Genomic DNA, 21238 nt, shown 5'->3' on the forward strand with positions numbered 1-21238 from the left:
TTGTTTTTTGCATTTTTTATAACCATTTGTAATGTTGCATATTTGCGACGCCCTATAACTATAAATGCGACTATAATAGTGAAAACTATTATAGTTTTCTTGAAATAGACCAAACATCGCATATATGCGACAGTTCATTTTTGTTTGTGTTTTGAGGTGAAATTAAGTAAAAAAAAAAACAGATTATTCAAGAACAGTTTATAACTGAACAAATATAAAAGCTACATAGGCTATTAACTACAACTATTATATGACGTCACCAATCATCATATCCACAGACCACGCGACGCAGTTTTGCGTCAGACATCTCTATAGACCACTGCAGGGAATTCAGTGCCTTCAAATAGACCGTTACAAAGATATAAGCATTTTAATAACATTAGAACCCTGAGGCAAATATGTGACAGCAGTCTATTTTAATGTGACTAGCCTTCGCATATATGCAACATTATCCCATATGTGCGACATTATCGCATATGTGCGTCACTGGTCCATGTGAATGAAAAATTTCGTGCTATTGCGTAGCGAACGTGTTAAATTTGATTCATACAATATTGACACACCAGGATGTGTATTTTACTTGATCAATTTATGAATACGGTAGTTTAATGATGTAGGATAGCTGGGTCTATTGAACTATTGTGAATGTAATGAGCTTTCTCAGGATTAAATTGGTGACTTGACTACCAAGGGAACAATATATAGGCCTATGACTTCTCGGTAAACCCAACTCATCCAATTGTTGAACCAGGGTAGTACGGGGTCCGGACACTATATACCTTTTTAAAATTTAATTTTTAGTTAGTGATGTAACATACATCTCAACGGCGTGGGATTCAAAGGATTTTTATTAGGACATAAGGCTTACTTGACAGGGGAAGAGTTTATCTTGGAACAACCAACAGAAAACTTCCTTTTAGGAAAAAAGCTCTTGCTTTTTTAAATGAAAATTTCCCTTGAACCCTAGTCCCTTATGCTTGTGCCCTATGTGACAACCTCAATTTTAAACTAATAACATGAAAGAAAGGTGATTAAAATATTTTGACAACTCAACGCTCTAGCACAATAAAATCCCTTACTCTTTTCATTGTTTGCCTTCTTCCATCATCCAATGTCCTTTTATAGTGAGTTCCTGATTGTCAGTTCAGGTTACGTTGTTCGGTTTGCTTAAAAGTCAACTGTTGCTGCCAAGACTCATCAGTAAGATAGCTTTATCATTTTTGCGTCTTTACTACCTTACGTCTTGCATTTGTTTCAATCATATGCCTATGTAATTATTGTATATTTACAAGTTGCTTTGTCAGTGTTGAGCTTCCAACATCCTAAACATGCTACTCATCCAGGAAAGTGTTTATTGAAATTACATGAAATCCTCTGTTAGGCAAGTCGGGCAAGAAAACTATCATACTCGTACCGTCAACACCTTTTACTGTCCTTGTAGGTTAATACTAAAGGTTATGTACATACATTAGCACACGCTGGTTGAGGTGGAGGCTGACAACCCCCCACTCAGATGTTTGAGCTATCCCATGTTATCGTAGTTATGTCTTTGGACTACGTAGGTGAGAAGGCATATTTTGTTAACATATTAACGTCCGTTTCAGGAAGCAGCTGCTCGTAGTGCTGTAGACACGCACGTGAGAGAGAGGTTGTGTTCTCTACGGCAACTGCAGGAAGAGGTGGCTTTGTGGTGTTCTCAGGTTGGTAAAATTATGAGACCAGAACAAGTAGACCTGTGTTGACCAATTGTTGAAGATTTTAAGTTTAATTTAATTGAAGATAATGTTGAAATATTGACAGAGCACTTCAAAGATATTTTAGAATAGAAATATTTTTAGGTCATGATATTTCTTAGACTCTTAGACATGTACAAAATTTACATAGTTTTAAATATGTAGCTAACTGAATGAAAAGATGAAGCTCAAATAGAGTCACATGTTAAAGTTTGTTAAAATGAATAACCATGCACACACTGATAAATCTATTTTAAAAAGTTTAAAAAATGTGAATTATCCAAAGAAAGGTTCAATCATGTGGTTGAGAAGGTTTTATATTGCGGTTAGAAAATTTAAAACTGATGATAATTTTAAAGATTTAAAGGAGTGAGGAATTTGGGGTTGTAAGTCATTCTACATTGTGATTTAAAGTGGATGTGAACTATCCAAAGGAAGGTTCATTCATGTGGTTGAGAAGGTTTAGTATTGCGGTTAGGAAATTTAAAACTAATGATAATTTTAAAGATTTAAAGGAGTGAGGAATTTGGGTTTGTAAATCATCCTACATTGTGATTTAAAGTGGGCTGAACTCATCATTATCTAGCTAGAGTAGCAGATTATCAGCTGTTGTTTTTTTTTTGTTGCTCATAAAAGGCAGGCTTTGAATAGGATTATGAAGTTTTATGTGTACAGTAAAATAGCCAAAGATTAAACTTTCAAATACTTAATTTGAACTAATTCAACAAACGTCTGAGTAGAATTTGTTGGAACAGAATGTTTGCAAACTATAATTCAAATAGAAAGATGCACTCAACTATCGATTAATCAGGATAAAGTAGGGTTGAGGCTTTCCAGATAAATCGCTATAAATCTGCAATACCTACTATTGAACTACAAAACCGTATCAAACAATTGTAATTAACATATTTGTATAGCACTAAAGCATACTGGTACCTGAATGTTACGTTTGAACAGGTAACACAAAGAATAACAAACCTATTTGAACACAATAAGACTCGTAAATACAATGAATATGTACATCTACCCTTAAATTACTTCCTTTGAAAATAATCTTTAACAGTTTTCTGTTTTGGAACAGAGAAAAATCTCTTTTTTAATACAATACAATACAATATTCTTTATTGTTAATTCGTCAAGAATTACAATAGTGTCAATACAATAGTGAATTGTACAAGTTAATTTTCATAAAATTCCTTTATTGAGTAGAAGGGTTTTGCGATTAGCCACTTCTTCAACTCCTGGTGTAGCTTGTTGCCAGTCAGGTCTCTCAGGTAGTCAGGTAGATGGTTCCTCAGCTTGCAGCCGTTGTAGGAAGGTTTTTTCTCCCAAAGAGTTGTTCGGTGAACTGGTAGTGCAAATTTGGAGCCATGACGGGTGTTGTAGTGGTGCAGGTCTCGGTTTCTTGGGTGGTTTATTTCATTCACATACTTAATAGATTCAAGTATGTAGAGAGACACCACTGTGAGGATTCCTAGGTTTGCAAATGCTAGTCTGCAAGTCTGTGGTGGGACAAGGTTGGCGAGGGCTCTTATGGCTTTCTTTTGAAGGACAAGAATCCGATTCATTAATGTACTTTGATGATTCATAGCATAATTTGACTGCAACTGGAGCGTCAGAGAAATTATCTGGAGAATTTATTACAAACACAGTGTGGGGGGGGGGGGTGTCTTAGTAGACTCGGATGGAGATGAGGGAGATGAGTTATTTATGGTTATGGTTTATATTTATGTCCTATTGCGCTTCCTTCGAAGAAAAACATCCGTCTTCGGTATCTTGACTTGTCTTGTGAATTAGGAATGTCTCTGTGTGTGTTAAATTTTACTTATTTTCCCCTAGTTAAGCCTTACTCCGTTTACGGTTAATTGGAAAACGAGTTAACATTAGTTAGTTGTACCAGAATTGGGAAATAAAACTTAGCTTTGCTATTCACATCTAGGTGGCAGTGGTGTGTATACAATGTGAGCTCACTATACAACAAGATGACGCCAGAGTGTTGGCTGCCAGCCAGGAGATCAAGGAGGCGTTGGCTTCCGTAGAGAAACCACAACAACAGTACGCAGAACTGAGCCCCGAGCAACTACAGCCTGACCCAAGCATTCCCATAACCTTTGCTAAACACTGCTATTCACATCTAGGTGGCAGTGGTGTGTATACAATGTGAGCTCACTATACAACAAGATGACGCCAGAGTGTTGGCTGCCAGCCAGGAGATCAAGGAGGCGTTGGCTTCCGTAGAGAAACCACAACAACAGTACGCAGAACTGAGCCCTGAGCAACTACAGCCTGACCCAAGCATTCCCATAACCTTTACTAAGGTAACTATCTGTCAGGATGTCTAGATTGAGAGAGGGTTTTTTACACTTTTCTTAAGTTTAATTACGTTTTAACAGTGGTTCATTGTTGAATGTTTCACATTCCTACCACCTAATCACAGTAAGAATATGATATTTTGCAATGGGGATAACGTATGGGTAAAAGGTTGTAAAATATTCCCACAATACAAAATAAATTATATTCGCCTCGGATAAACCCACAGAGAAGGTTTGACCCTTATAGTGACACTAAAATTTGCCTGGTGGCAAAGAAATATCTCAGGAGGTGAAAATATTAACCACATCTAGTAATTAATTGGTATTTGTTGCATGACTACAACTGCAGCAACACATACATTGAAATGTGTTTTTTAAACGATACTCAATCACAACGGTTTACAGTTTATCGAAACGCGCTCCTTTCTCACGCCACATCTACACATACGCACTTCACACCTCATGGACAAATCGTAGCACTTTAGTACACGTAATGCGATATCTCAAGTAACAGATACATAATGATCGGTACATTTACAGAATGGACGATAAACTGGATTTTGTGGGTAATGAGACAAGTGCCCCTTACGACTTGATACGAGAATTAATCTGAAGGCGGGTGTAATTACATTGGATGTATTACCGTCCAAAGGAGACATATGCCTCACGCGGATTAAAATGTTAAAAAAAAAAACTCAAAAGACCACCAGTCTTCAAAACAAAACATCGAGGTAAATTAGCTCGAACTTACGACTAAACACCTATGAAGATGATTTTCAGGGTGTCTACCAACCGGGAAAACCGGGAATTGTACTTAATTTTTTACTGGCCATGAAATGTACGGGAATTGTCCTTAAATGCCAGACTATGTCCTTAAATTTTTATTGGGTCATAATTTTATCGATCGCTAGTTGGTTAGGAGCACATAAAAGGTTTATCAGATGTTTGTTTACATTTTCATAATTTATTACTAGAGTAATTATGCAATAAAAACCCCATTAGCAGTCTCAAACCCATTAATATTTTATCACGATAATCAAGTGTCAAGTCAAGTAGGTACTTCCAAGAACTGTTGACTCAGTAGTAGCTTAGCTCATAAAAGTTTTATCACTTTTATTCCTTTACAACTATTTATTTATTACTAGGGTAATCATTACATCCCAAACATATTTTATCATAGAAATAATAATTTTATAATGGCTGTTAAATTTCACTTCTTACTTGTACTTCAATTTGCCGCTGGCCATTGCCTAGTGCCATAAAACTGTTTATGGTTTCATATAAAACATGTAACTAATCTACAGTCTTATTTTGTAAGTTAAAAAACCTTTTTTATGGATATTTTATCTTTCAATTGACAAAACCAAAAGCATTGTTGTTTGCATTAAATTTTTATCACTACGTAGGCCTACTTGGTTTCAAATTATGTCATTGCATTTTCTGTATCTTTGTACATTATTGGCGGTCAGGTTTCAATTTTTTTTTATTTCCCATATTTATTTATTGCGTTGTATGCTTTAAGCAATCTAAATCTTATGAACTAGAATGATGATATTGTAGTGACTTTGCTGATATTATAACCTCATTGTTTGTTACTCAGTTTATATAGGCCCTCCTAAATAATTAGGCCTAGGCCTGGGTATTTTGATTCTTTGAAAGTGCTGTAAAATATACTAAGAAAATGTAATTGAGCCTAAGATAAACTAATGATTGCTATGTGTCGATATTAACTTTGCAGATGAAAAGACAATAATCTTACTCTGTGCTTACTGGTAGCCGCTTACCATACCGATTTTGTACCTAGAACCAAGTTACAATATATTCATAATGCATTAAAGAATTTTTTTCAAAAGTAGTCGAGAACCTAACGTTGTGCCAGGGCGAATAATGCCAAATTAATCCGCCTGGATCGGATAAGCTATGTTATGATGTTTCCGTGACCGATTGAGATATTTAGGATTTTGTCGCTATTGCAGGAGACAATGATTGCGTTTTTCTGTTACACTATAAAAGCTGTACCTAAAGTATGTTTGTTTACTTTCAATAAGTTTCTATTTTGAAATTTAATTCTTGTCTATTATTATTTACTTTTCTCTCTGGAACAACTACAATGAAGAACAAGATTAATACAGTTTGACAAATCAGGAATACAGTCCAACCTCAGTATAACGAATCTGAAGGGACCGAACTGAATATTCGTTATATCAATGATTTTGTTAAAACGAGGTTCGTTATATAGAGGTTAGGTTTGCAGGAATTTCGCTAAGTCGAGGTTCAGAACCAGCGTCGGTCAATATAGGTCGGGATTTGACCTCATTAAAATACAATTAAAGTAGCATAGGCTACGCTACAATACTTTACAGTACAGTGTTTACATTGTAAAGTAGAGCCAATTATCCGGCAAAATAAAGGGGAGGGATCTTGAATATTGCGCAATATTGACAATGGCTTTGACCTTGGTACAGGTTAAAAACTGCAAGTTTAAAATCAAAGCTTGTTCTAACCCTCCTAAAACCTAGCCAAACACTGTATTGCGTAGTCATAAACCATGTAAAGAACAAAACAAAACAGTAGAAAGTTTTGTAAGCTAATGCTCGTGATAGGCCGGTAGGCTACTTACAGTACAGTACTGATTTATCACAACAGAGGAATGTCAATAATAATCATTAACTATAGCATTGGTGTTGCTAGTTGAAACAAATCGTATTGAAAACAATAAATTATTAGATAAGTCATTATAAAAGTGTATAATCATAGCCAACTTAAGGATAATAAAAACACTCGTAAAAGGAATGTTAAGATAACGATGTTGCTATTCTTTCTCTTTGGTTTTGTTTTTATATTCTTTCTTAGTTTTCTCTTTATCCGAAAATTGTACAATTCACCATAGTTATCCCATATCGCCCAATCACATCTTACTAAACATTACGTCGTCATCAGTCCTCAGTGAATGAAATCAGTTCAGTTCTCAGTTGCAACATAGCGCGCGCAGCGACAGCAGACAAAGATGTAAAACGGAGCAGACGAATGTTAGCGCAAGCGATGACGTGACCTTTCCATTTCATTTGATAAAGAAACAGATTTTCCCAAAACAATAATTGGGTGGGGGATTTGTTATATCGAGGGAAAGACGTAGACAATTCGTTATGCAGAGGTTAAATTCGCAATGTAGAGGTTCTGACAATGATAAATTCGTTATATTGAGGTGTCTTATTTTAGCTGAAATCACGAAAAATTCGTTAAATCAAGGTCGTTGTTATGGTTTGTTCGTTATGTAGAGGTAAAATATACATTGTGTCTTATGGAGAGTTCTAGGGGATTAAAAAAAATTCGTTATATCAAGGAATTCGTTATATCGAGGTTCGTTATATCAAGGTTAGACTGTATTATTCTGTAATCACACCGACAAAGGTCCTTAAATGTACGGGAATTGTCCATGAATTTTTTATCCAGAATGTAGTAGACACCCTGATTTTGTTAAGATAGTTACTTTCAAACATACGGTAATATCGCCATGCGAGATACGTACCCCTCACGGAACACAACATACAACTTAATAGATTACACACTTTGTGAGTTATTAGAATACCACTAATATAGAATCGCAATTCTAAAGGGAACTTCAAATTGAGGAATACACATGATAAACTAACACTCTCTGAAAATAAAATCATACTTTATCCTTCCTTAACCTACAGAACAACAAAATGATACACTCTGAAATAAAATTCTACTAACTTTTCGCTTAAAAAACTCAACCAAAATGACTTATTATTTGAAATTTAATGGGCCTTTTATAATCGAACCGACGAGACATATGCATCCGCTCAATTATATGATGACAAATTTTGAAATGGATTTAGAGTCTTGAGGTGAGAGACATTTGCCTCTAACCGAGAGTTAATGGTTAAATTGGAGATAATTTTGAAATAGACAAGACACATACAAATCACACTAATTAGTAGATTCTAAATATTTTGGGTAGATTCTTACCCTATTGGAAAGGTGTCCTGCCCGATGTTCATCTTGACTGTCCTGTCACACATGTGCACTCGGTAACTTTTTATACCTATCCACTAGGCGGTACGATACTGACTGCCTTGGTCACTTCTTAGAGAAGTCCGTGTCCCTACGACTTGTGGCGGGGGAGGGAGGGTAGCGATATCATGGTGGCGCTTGCTGGACTCCACGACCGTCCTAAGATTTACTTATCCGGTGGAAAATTTTAAATTCACTGTCACAATTTCTATAGCCAAATTCGTTGGTGATTTTAGCACAACTAACAAACAAACCTTACTATCAACATTTAGCAAAGATAAAAGTTTGATCAAATATCCAATTGTCAAACATAGTTTTTTTATTATATGCTATAAGTGAAGGAAATTTGTATAAATTGAGGTGCTTCATGTAGTCACTAACAAGACTACAAAATCACGCCACTCATCTCCATTCATACTTGGCTTAAAATACCTACTTAGTTTGGTTAGTTTGCCATTTCATTGAAAAGTATTAAAGTATTTAAAAGAGTAGCTTTGTTACTAACTAAACAGCTGAATCATCTGTTCCATTAGCCAGGACCATCATACTAAACATTATTGTGTGCAGGACAACCGAGTCCACATCGGGCCGAAGATTGAGATGCGAGTGGTGACCCTGGGACTGGACGGAGCTGGTAAAACCAGCATCTTATTCAAGCTAAAACAGAACGAGTTCATGGCTGTCATCCCGACCATCGGCTTCAACGTGGAATCCGTGGAGTACAAGAATGTTAGGTTTAACATCTGGGACATCGGCGGACAGCCGAAGCTGCGGCCATTGTGGAAACACTACTACCTCAATACACAGGTAAGTCTGTTTATGTTCAATGTATCAATGTCGGAATATTGAACAATGTCTAATTATCTGCTACAATAATCTTTTAAATTCCAGTTGATATCTTGTTTTGCATTCACTTTTGCCTCTTCAGGCTGTACAAGAATAAGTGTCTTTTGTATTCCTTCAGCGGTTTGAAAAATTGAAAAAAAGTATATGTGAGGAATTACAAACCCTTATGGTGAAGTTTAGGACCCAAATCTGCAATTGTAAACAGGCATGAACACAATTTTCAATACATTTTGGTAGGCCTATTCCAGAGATTATTACAGCCTTCATTAAACTTGTGCGGTCTCTTATCTTAGTTAATACAATCTAAATTTTGGTTTTGATGATGTATAATGTCCCCCTGTTAGATAGCTTTGATGATTATTAGCACTATAATAAATTGTGACTATGTTAAGAACCTGCTTGAGCTTAAACTGACAATTTTAAGATTTGAGTGTCAACATTGATCAAATAGCTTTGAAATCCGGTCAGTTTTCTAGTTTTTGTGTCCGTCAATTTTATTTCTGAGATTTATTATTGTTTTCTGAAGTGGCTCAGCTCAAAGCAATAAGTGACTTTTACCTTCAGTTAGCCAGATCACATGGGTCGCAGAGGCCTGAGGGTGGAACATATCAAGCAATGCAAGGGGTGGGCCACAGGGATGAACTGCAAAATTGTCACCACTGGATCACAAACCCAAAGCCCAAAGTCAAAAATAAATTAAAAATGAAAAAACATTCATGCTTTGGTTTTACAGACAACTCAATGCAATGTCTTTCTGTACCACAATGGCTACCTTGCAACTTAATAGTACACACTGGTATTGGTACACAAATAGTAAAAGTATTGTAAATGGCGTTTGTTGCACATATAATAAATAAATAGTTGTAGCTAAATACTGTTGGTGTTTCACAGGCCGTAGTGTTTGTGATTGACTCTTGGGATAGACAACGACTCCCCGAGGCTCTTAGTGAACTATCCAAGCTCATGTCGGAAAAAGAGTTGAAAGACGCTGCGCTTCTGATTCTGGCCAATAAACAGGTACTGTAGATTCACAATTTGTTAGTTATCAGTTAGATCAGGGTGATTTGTCATAATTTTTTTTCAAACTGATGTTTTAAATATATATGTTAATTTAGACTAAAGATATTTTCTTATGAATAAATAATACAATATCCTCTCCACCAATACCACAAGTTAAGCAATGATGAACAAACTACTAGTTAAGTTTGGCTTTAGCCTAGATATAAGGCAGATAAAATAACAAAAGTAGAGTGTAGTTGTAGATAAGTGTTGCACTGAGTGTTTGTTTTTATACTTAAAACCAAAGAGGGTAACACAGAAGATTAGATGATCGATGATTGTGTAATCAACTTCATATTAAATCAAAGCTTACCTGACCAAAAATTCCTTGAAAGTTGTTTAAGCTGATCTATATTATAATGAATAATCTATTGAGTAGGCCTATATTTAATCTGTGATATTTTCTTGAATATATTAGTCTAATATAGATTTACAATACCATCATCACTTCCATTGAAACCATACAATCGCCTCGAGACATCACATTCAAAACCTAACATTAAACCTTGTATTAAATACTTTTCTATATCAATTGCCTGAAATGAAAAAAAAACATTTTTGATCTATTAGCAGAAACAGTCTGAGGTATTTGACAGTGGCATCCTACCAAACAGTTTGACATTTTTTTGCCATCCCCGGTTTAAGGATTTAAATTATATAAGAACTTTTTTTTCTGTGTTCTTGTCTTGGGAAGGTAAGATGTTTGTGTTACCCTATGAATTTCGCCCGCTTGTGTGGCATCTTTAGGGATCTTTTTGAGTAATCTTATCACTAACAATATATATTTACGTAATATTTACACACATGGGTCACTAATATCTCGGTTGGGTTGATCGAACAACGCAACGTCGGACTCACAGCCGAGTCACAATGGGAGGTCTTTCTAGCTTTGTTTCGTTTATTAAGACTGGGACGGTGGCGCCGTCCTGTAATCCAGCTACTTGGAGGTAACGAATTGTGGCTATTAATAGGCATGCACTGTGGATGCAATACTTCCTGGTGTGGATTAACGTCTGCACTATTGAGTACTACGACTATCCACAGTACTATCCTGATAATTTTACCAATTCGTTAATTACAAGGCCAAAATGTAGTTCAGATTCCACTATAAACTGTAGGTCCCTTAGTTGCCATTGGCTGTGTGAGCTATTAGTTAAAAGCTGTGTCTAAGGAATATTTTGAGCTTAGTCGCTAAAAAGACTACAAGATCGCGCCACTCGTCCTACACTCATCTTCATTCATACTTGGCTTGAAATACCTACATTTGTTTGGTCGTAATTTTAAAGAAAAGTATTAAAGTATTTCACTGGAGGTGTAGGAATTTGGGTTGTTCCGACGGTTGAGGGTAGTTATAGTTACCGACAAGACTATAGATCAAAGCATCTGTTCAACCGTAAATGGTTCTGGTTAGGTTACGCTATGATGGGTTATGTTATGATAGGTTAGGAATTTTAACACAATATGTTTGTGTAGGACCTGTCTGGATGTGCGAGCATTGAGAGTATCTCGGAGCAGCTAGCGTTGGCCAAGCTGTGTTGTGGTCACAGTTGGCACATTCAGGCGTGTGATGCGCAGAGTGGAACAGGGCTGCATGATGGACTGGACTGGCTCTCTCGTCAACTTGTGGCGGCCGGAGTGTACGACATGACGTAACCTGTCATGTGTGAAGGTAAAATCCACCAGACTAGGCCGAGTCTCGCGATCTTTTCTTATCCTTCCATAATTCCTTTTCCTCCATTTGCCATCCCACTCTCATTCTATTCACTAAACTGTCCATCTTCCCCACAACCCGGCTGTGCATTCTTCCTTGCTAGGTCTGCCATTCCGTTTCCTTCTGTTTATCCTTATCAACTCGGTTTTCCTAGGAATCCTCTCTTATTTTTATGCTCAAATCATCTTAGTTTACCTCTTTCTTCCTTTAATACTAAAACCCTTGTATTCTTCTGTTGCAGGCTTATCTCTTGATGCATCATCAACTATTGGAAGGACTGAATTAAGTTATATTTAAATATGATTGTACTCGTACAAGTTTTACATTTGTTTGTTTTGAAAATATTTGACAAATTCCTGAAGTAAATTGTGAAAGCGAGATTGTATTAGGTACTTGATTTAAAGAATTAATTTGGTTAATTTACACAAAATATAAATACGGTGTGTCATATTTATTAAATAATTTCATTGAGTTCTATTTGAAAGGTTGATTTTATAGACAGCTTTAAGTTTCAACTCAATGAATATTACTTTTAGCTTATTGTGAAGCTTATTGTTTTTATTAAGTTTTATAAAATTATCTGTAAGTAAATTTGTATAGTATAGTGTAGTAAACAAGACAGAGGAACTTCATTTATGTGAAATACAGTTATGATGGCAAAAAGATCCTCCGCCCTTTTATTCTTTAAACCGGGTATTTAGAAACCAGTGCTGCTTGTCAAATATAAATACTGTAAAGATGAACAACATCCCATATAAAAGAGTCCTATAATCCACTTTTTCCATAAGCAAACTTTAATTTACTTTTATTCCTCCAAAAAAATGTCCCTCTCAGTAAAAATAACTGTGCATTTCTTTACCTTTCTATTGTAAAGAGAATTTTTTCCTGTTTTTAGAAATTAGTCGTTTTAGTAAACACTGAAGCTCAGGACTCTTGTTAGTTGTTTACGATGTTAAGGCTGGACTTGAGGTTGTGCAATAGTTAGTTTGTACATAGTGTATAACATGCAGTAATACTCTATACAGATAGGATATAAAATGTTCCTGATCATAGCTGACGGCAAATAATGCTTGAAACTGGACTATTCCAATAATTGAGTACCGTATCGTATCCAAAAAGTAGTGGATTAGGTTTGATTTGCTGTGTATGTGGCTGACATCAACATTCATTTTTTAATGTCTATCTTTTACTTGCTTGTTTTCATTCAACATGGAGTTACTTAATGAAATCTTGTTCCTGAAAAGTAGCTAATGAGTTTTTGGTTTTCATTTAGAGTTAGACTCTAATACTACCATGAGTTCACCGTAAAGAAATATATAGTTATAAATTTTATTATTCCCAAATGAAGAAACTACAGAGAAAAGGTTTAAACATTGTTATGGGGAACTTGTCTCCTATGATATACGATTTAGTTTTCTTCCACTTATTAAAGGATGGTAGAAAAAGTTAATGTTTCGCTGTTTTGTGTTTGGGGCGTGTACTCTTGCGCAACAAATTAACAAATAATTGCAGCCGATTGTTCAATGGGAGATGGGAATGGCACAAAACAGTCTATCTTCTGTTCTCGAACAAATTTCAAGATTTTTAAACCGCTTCCCATTAAATGCATTTAGTATTTGTAATAAAAAATCGCCGCAGACATTAAAACTAAAAAAGAAGAATCAGAGATTTTTACCTAGCTTTGAGGTGGTTACAATTTGCCAACAATTGGAAACTTTATTAATTCGTCCTATATTGGTTCCACTGTGAAAAGGTGTGTCTTACTACAGGATTATTTATACGTATCATTAAGCTGTATAGGCTACCATCCCAGTTAAATGTTTATTTACCATGTATTGTATATGTTGGATCTATCTTCGAATATCTGTCTTCTAATAAATAAGTGTTAGTATTATGAACATAAGATAAATAATTGTAAAGTTCTATTATTAATTTGTTTTCTATAGTGTAAAGTGTTTTGTAAAATAAATTTTGTTGAATCTGAGAAAGTTGTTCTTATTTTATATAACACTTGGTACTGTATATGAACACGTTTTACTGAGGCGTAATAATGTTAAGGTCATTCATTGAATTTTAGCCTTTGCATTGCATTTATACTCTTAAAACTGGTTTATGTATTTTATACCTACATTAATGCAATGACTTCCCTCTATCTTTTAGCAAGCGTTTCTTTGAGGAGGTGGTGTACCAAATATAGTGTGATTGTTGACGGAAAGCGGCTGGCTGAAGGGTCGACCCTACTCACACACACGCAGGCCTCACACACACAGACGCAAGGGATTAGGACGGACGTGGGACGGACCATTGACCTACCGCGCGAGTCATCGCTGGCTCACGGAAATTAAACTATTAATTTTTTAATTTTACGTTGGTTATAAAATCTGGTAACGCTTTTGACTTCAGCTCAAAATGCTAAGTAAAATGATACCAAACAATATATATTTTGCTTACAAAGTGTAAAAGCTACGAATATTTTAACACGCTTTGATTAGCTAGCTACTTGTCATAATCATTTCGTGTTTGGACTCATTTTTCATTGAATTAAACAACAAATGTATTAACACTAACCATTTTACTGTATATCTCACATCAAATGAATTGCAATTTTGAAGTATCAGTACCTGGGGACCGAGCTTTGCTCGGGAAATCATTAGTATTTACTCTGAGAGAAATATTTGTTCAATGTCATCTATCAAAAACATAATTGTTTATCAGTCTGTTATAATAGTAATATTGTAGTTGACTTTGTTTTTTAAGCAAAATTGATGATTCTCATGTAAATTAATATAGTAATTTATTCTATCTTTAAACAATAAAATATTGTGATTTATTTTTCAAAAAAATAAAAACATCCTAATTTGGCTACATTGTAGTTGAGTATGGACAACATGGCATGCGTTAATATTGCAATTTAAGTTCTAAGGATTTCCACACAAGAACTGTAAGCATCTCAATTCACTTTTCCAAATAGTTTTCTTAAACAAACAAAGAAAAATATCACAGTAGTTACAATTAGACTGAGGCTGCATTTATTGTAAAAACATGAAAACTACAAATTGTTTATACGATTGTTTTTTATAGACTAAAACAAATAACATAACAAACACATAAGAATTCAAATTAGTCAGTTTTAAACCAATTTTAAACTATAAAAATGTAATGGTGATAAGCATTCAACTGTGGTAAAATAGGATATAATACAATTACATATTTTACCTCTGCTCTAGATTCTAATTTGACTATATTCTTCAGATTATCGACAATTAAGTCAACAAACTATTTAATCCAAACTAAATAATTTCAAGTAAGGTAAGCTAGTTATTATGGTACAAATTTAAATATTAATTACATAGACCAAAATGAACTAACATTTTCAATATTGTTCATCTGAATATTTCCATCCAAACAACGTTTTTAGTTAATTTTCTGTCTCTAGATGGCAAAACAACTTTTAAAGAGTTTCTTGTTCGTACTCTGGAGAAAGCTACATAGAGCATCCCATGCATGAATACGGGGTTGTTTAACACAACACCAACAGACTGAAAGGTTTGGCCTTGAGACTTATGGATGGTCATAGCAAAAGCTGGTCGAACTGGAAACTGATGTCTTTGCAGCGAACATCCGAGTTGACACTTGCTCGAATCCAGAGTGACTCTTGGAATGTGGACATCTCGACCAGAATGACTGCCAGTAATTATTTTAGCCTTAATAATGTTCGGACACAACTCCGTGACAATCAGTCTTGTGCCATTGCATAAACCCTCCGTCACGTCTAGGTTTCTGAGTAACATTATAACGACGTTGTTTTTTAGTCGGAGTTCATGAGGTGGTAAATCTGATATTTCAATTGAGTTTAAAAACTCAGTTGGGAATTTGAGAGCTCCATCAGGTTCATCTTTTACTGAATCAAAACTTTTATAAATTGTTTCTTGTCCAGGGATAATTTGGATGATCTCGTTATTGATATTATCAACATCTCTATTTAAAGGTGCAAGGATGGCTCTATCTCTCATAGCATTGTAATCTCTGTTGGCTAGGCAATCGCCATATATTTGTTCAACAATATTTCCATTTGAAATAATGTCATCGGGAATATTTATTTCACAGTCATTGTTGGTGGGCAAATCTCCATTTCCAAGTTGAAGGAGATATCCAGCAAATGCACTTTCATCGAGATTGACTCTCATGTTTTGATGAAGAGAGAAGAGCTTGAAAAACTTCCAAATACTGCAACGTTTTACAGAAAGGTCGATCAGCTCAGATCGATTTGCTCTAGGCTGGACTGGAAGGCATTGGCGGAAGTCTCCTCCTAGGATCATAGTTTTTCCTCCAAAAGGCAAGTTTCTGTTTCCTAAGCTTCGCAGGAGTCCGTCAATACAACTTAGGCCATATTTTGGTAGCATTGGTGCTTCGTCCATCATAAATACGTCTACTTCTGCCAGTTCTTGGGCCTTCTGAGTGCCTGGCTGAATTGATGATTTAGAATCGCTAGTCAATGGAACTTTTAGACCAAAAGTCCTATGGGTAGTACGTCCTTCAGGTAGCAAGATTGATGCAATGCCGGTATACGCCATGCATTTTACATTAAGATTTTTTCCAAGAATTAGATGGTAGAGGGTATTGTACACGTATGTCTTCCCTGTACCTCCTGGTCCATCGAGGAAAAAACACTTGGGGATGCAACTCATCGGGTCTTCTATTGCTTCCATAACAGCATCAACAAAGTCTTTTTGTTCGTTATTCAAATTGCTATATTGTCTGCGACCAATGGCTTCTAATTCGCTGACATTGTGGGTTTCTTCATTTCCCTCGTCTTGAAAATTCTGAATGTCATCCATACCATAGTTTTCCACCCAAAATTGGAAGTTTCGGCCTGAAATAAATAATTATTTTGAGTTCACTTTTTACAAAATCATAAGTATTAAAACATGTAGTATAATTTATTTTAGTCTAATGCTTTCTCTTATTTTAATTTGTTATAATATTCATTGCATATTTTTTATTTTTATTTTGCTTCACACTTATATTTAATAAAATTTGAACAATTATACACTCTAATTTTACAATTATCATAAATGACATTAAAAAATATAAACGTTTCACAATGTTAATAAAGTTTATGGTCAAGTAATCTACTAATGAGTTACAGTAACAAATGCTAAATATTTAATTTAATAATAAGTTAGCATTTTCAATTCTGTACATAATTAGTATGGGTTAGTTTCTCATATTTTAGAACTTATGTGAAGCCTAAGTCTAGTGCGCTTCCAATGTTAGAATTGAAATTTAAGCCATAGAATCAGTTGATCAAAAGTAATTGTATGTTATTGTTATTGATACTATGAGAAAGAATTACCTTCAGTAGCTTCAGTATTCAGCTTATGGGCAATAATACGGTAAGCCTTCATGAGTGTTGTGATCATTTACTGCATGACTTATATTAGAAGATTCATTACAATAGGGAATGTAGTGAAATTGCACGTGAAATAATAGTTAAGTTGAAATAAATTTAGCAGAAATCTACTACCCAATAAATATAAAAGGAGGTGTATAAGTTAAAGCTAATTAAAGATTATTCCATCCTCTCATTAATTTAACTACCGCACTCGACATTGACAGAAATTGGTTTTTCAGTTATAATATAATATGCTCAATGGTATAATCTGAATGTTAATTTCCTTTGCTCTGTATACACACATTGTTATTTCCTTTTGGTCTGTGTAAACATATGCTACAAATAGCATGGGCAAGCTGAGGTGCCCGTGGGTACAGAACGTCATGTTATGTCTTAAAATGTAAACAAAATGACAACAATGGCGGAATGTTTTCTCATAAGGCCCATGTTAAATTTTCAAAAGTTTGCACTCATATTATGGCGAAAATAGATTTTTCCTGGCTATACCACTGGTCTAGAACTTATTTTTGGCACAGAACTTAGTTATTCCGTAAATATAAACGATTTTGTTAGGGCCGATTCCCAGATCGAGTGGACAAGTATTCAAACTTTACTCGTATTATATATAGGATAGTAAGGACTGTATTAGATCATCTTTGATCATTATTTTGAAATGACTTTTAAAGACATTAAAATAATTGAATATTGATATGGTATTATGTATGATATGTTGAAGTAATTCACTAAAGATTGATATTTAACTTTGGTAGACCAATAGACAACATTCATTGACCATCGGCATGGCTAACCTACTCGCTGTCAGTTTAAGAGAAAGATATTATCATTTAAAATAAAATATAAATAAATATATTATACATTTTGAAGGGGTATCCACTCAAAATAAACTTAATTTAAGTTTTGTAATAAGTAATATTTATAAGTTGATTATTACCTTCTGTAGCTTCAGTATTTAGCTTGTAAGCTATGATTCTATATGCTCTGTTGTAAGAATCTTCTAGAGGGGTTCCAGAAATCTCTGCTTCTCTAAGAAAATCTTCTGCCAACTCGTCCTTAAACATATCCCAGAGACGTTTAGGGTTTTCTGGTGATCCGAGAATCAAGATTTGACAAAAGAGTGTCCTCATGACACTCGGCATCTTTGACAAAGCGGATTCCCGCAGCCCATCAATCCATTGCTGGTCATCATATGTAAGGCCTTTTGCTAGGCATGCTTGTTTATAAGTGGAATAGGCAGTCCCATTTACAAATTTAAGGTCTTCAAAACTTTTGGCATCTTTGGTATGGAAGAGGAGCATTCTTAAGTGATAAAGTTCAGGTTGGGCCACCAAGTTCACAGTGTGGATCCTTCCAATCGTTTTTGAGCTTCGCTGTCGTACCACCCATTCACTTGTTTTGCCTAACCATTTGTACTTTTCTGGCATCTGCCAGTAGAAGTAGTAGATTACTTCATTCCCATTCTCTTCTTCTATGTGAAGTTTAGAGTTGTGTTTAAAGTACGCCTCTAAGGTGGACCCTTTCAGGCCAGTGTCCGCTACATCTTCTTGTGTCTGTTCAATGTTTCCCACACGGTACTGACCTTCTAGATGGATGTCCAAACGTTGCACCGAATGGCTTTTCCTTTGGATTTCATTTCCAGCCAGCCTCCAACATGCTTCAGGGGGCGAAATATAACGTGCCTCAACAAATGTTTCTGCTTCATTATACATTATTCGGGCCACATTTTCAACAATTTTTACATTTGCGCAGTCATGCCCTTTATAAATGTATTTATAGAGGTACTTAACGGCTCTAACACTACCAACATACTCGATATTTATGTGGCACATGTATTTCTTCAGTAAATAGCCATTGTATGGAGCAACATGTCTATTGTCCCGTGTAACTTTTTGTCCATCACTGTTTTTGCGGTACACCGCATGGACGTGAGAAAATTCTGGGTTATTTGGATCCAGTTGTGGGTCATACCGTCTCTTGTAATTCGGTTTTTTGTTGTCAACAATTGACGTAAACTCTTGATGAGCTTTGGGGAATCCAAAGCGGCATTTAGCTGATCCACCCTTATTCTCCATACATGACGCAGACGGATTAAGTTCGCCACATGGATTGTGAATCATCCATTTGAGGACCAACTCCCTTAGAACTGGGTCATCATTAGGAATTTCTGCCGAAATGAAAGTGTCTACTTCCTCTGGAGACCGGAGTTTGTCTTCATTTGCCATGATGACAAGAAGATGTAGGTGGGGTAATCCTCGTTTTTGAAATTCTATAGTGTAAACAAAAGCAGAAGACTTCCCAAAAATCTGTTTCTTACTGATATCTTCAACTATGCTGTCAAATTTCAATTTGGCTACCCTAGCCACAATGTCAGGTCTTTCTTGGGCGAACTGTTGTAGTTTAGAACCATCAGAGAGCTCAATACATGCAGCTTCTTTTAATTCTGGCCATGTTGGACTGCACGTTATTGTGATAAAAAAGTCTGGAGAGCCAAACCTTCGGACAATTGCCATAGCGTCTTCAAAGTGTTCAGTGAAATATCTCGTTGATCCGGGAAAAGATGATGGTAAAATCAGTTTTTCAGCAACTGTAGCATTTTTCTTTTCAGCCAATTCATTTAGAAAATGTGTTACTCCTGCATACTGATCAGCTTGAAGTTTCTTTTGGTTGTATTTGATCCACTGAATACGATCACGTTCAACACGGATGTATGTGTCCACGACGTACTGTTGAAACAGTCTACCACCAAAGTGGAGAGCATTAAATCCAATCGACCTTAGATCTAATCCCTCTAGCAATGGTTCAGGAGGAAGAGCCTTGGCTTGTTCTGGACGAAAGGCTAACCTGTATTGAGCCAACTCCATCCTCGTCATGTGTGCACGGCTTGCATAAGGCGTTTTAAGAGGAAGCCCTACAGTAAACCCAAAAGTTCCTTTTGGGTAGAGGAGAGGGTAGGTGAATGGTTCTACTCGGCTGTCAATGTTCTTGAGCGTTATTAACTGTTTTCCTCGCTCCTTAATAACCATCTCATTTTCCGGGATACTTTGGTCTGCATTTAATGTAATTACAGCAGCAACTTCATTATAAGTTGGTGAGTTGAATCGCCTGGGATCATCGCCTAAAAGTAAACATCGTAAATTAATGATATGAAAAACAAAAAAATCTTAACTTTAATCGTTATTTAGTTCTAAGAGAAAAATGACACAAATAAAAATATGTTTTTTACCCTAAAAACAAAAAATTTCATAATTTCTTTCCAAACCATTTTGTAGAGCTTAAAAAAACAAATAATTTAATATATTGAAGCGTTATTGTGCGCCTAATGGTTACGGAGAAAATTCCAAAAAATTGTAAATTTAAAATTCCTATGTTATTCTTATGGAGAATAAGTCAACTGTTTTAGTTTGCTTGTTTATGAACATATTTTGATAAAATTTGTAAAATACATTCATTTTTTACTAAACTATTAACATTTTACCACAAAACATCTTTTTGCAGCAAACCTAAGTACGTTAAACTAATCTATTAAAATAGGGAATAAATGTGATACTTTTCAGGAGACATTTTAGTGTAAATCCAATCAGGCAAATGGAAATTCACTTAGTCTGCAGGTTTGCTGCGGCGGGGGTATTATTATTTTAACAGGCTGTGTAGTTATTCTTACATGCAATATAGAAAGCTACGGAGAAGAGAAGAGAAAGGAAATAAAAAAGGCTACGGCACGCTTACTTATGCTTATATGGAAGTTTTCAGAGTTTAGTACTGAGATTGCAGCAAAACGTTAGTTGTGGCGACCCTTCAATTAAATTTCCCTTCAGAGTCATCATATTTATCGAGGAGTAACAAACACAAGACAACTTACTTGATAAGTTTGCATAAGTTTTATGTTTAGTTACTGTTTATTTTATATTTCTGATTTTATATTTTTGCAGCAACTACAAATAACATACAAAATAATTGTGATTAGAGAAAACAGTATTATTTTACCTGCACGTTCAGCAAACAGGAGGTGGACATGGGGTGGTTGGACACCAAGAGCTTCAGCACGTTGATTGTTTTCCTCAACTATCTCCCTCATCATCGTAAAAGCCTGTGAAAATGGGTTTTGACTTCTCATTATCTCCTCTAA

At 35.3% G+C, this 21238-nt stretch overlaps 3 protein-coding genes across 3 annotated transcripts in view; 1 reads left to right on the forward strand and 2 right to left on the reverse strand.

Moving 5' to 3' along the window:
- LOC128994157 (E3 ubiquitin-protein ligase TRIM23-like) overlaps window positions 1-13677 on the forward strand; it is a 33108-nt gene extending 19431 nt beyond the window's left edge. The window contains exons 8-13 of the mRNA XM_054418481.1: window positions 1605-1700; window positions 3872-4051; window positions 8651-8890; window positions 9821-9946; window positions 11462-11657; window positions 11941-13677. Coding sequence (XP_054274456.1) covers window positions 1605-1700; window positions 3872-4051; window positions 8651-8890; window positions 9821-9946; window positions 11462-11641 — 822 coding nt within the window. The 3' untranslated portion in view covers window positions 11642-11657; window positions 11941-13677. The remainder of the gene's footprint in view (window positions 1-1604; window positions 1701-3871; window positions 4052-8650; window positions 8891-9820; window positions 9947-11461; window positions 11658-11940) is intronic.
- LOC128994154 (uncharacterized) overlaps window positions 1-21238 on the reverse strand; it is a 230738-nt gene that overhangs the window by 20359 nt on the left and 189141 nt on the right. The gene's annotated exons all lie outside the window — the stretch shown is intronic.
- LOC128994153 (uncharacterized) lies at window positions 14834-21193 on the reverse strand. Its single transcript, XM_054418476.1, has 3 exons — window positions 21097-21193; window positions 18047-20227; window positions 14834-16572 (listed from the first exon to the last, which is right to left on the reverse strand). The coding sequence occupies exons 1-3, from the start codon at window positions 21188-21190 to the stop codon at window positions 15083-15085; spliced, it is 3765 nt and encodes a 1254-aa protein (XP_054274451.1). The 5' UTR covers window positions 21191-21193; the 3' UTR covers window positions 14834-15082.

This window comes from Macrosteles quadrilineatus, unplaced genomic scaffold (genome assembly GCF_028750875.1).
Source record: "Macrosteles quadrilineatus isolate MER2022 unplaced genomic scaffold, UCM_ALF_1.0 Scaffold_5__1_contigs__length_97177068, whole genome shotgun sequence".
Classification (NCBI taxonomy): Eukaryota; Metazoa; Arthropoda; class Insecta; order Hemiptera; family Cicadellidae; genus Macrosteles; species Macrosteles quadrilineatus.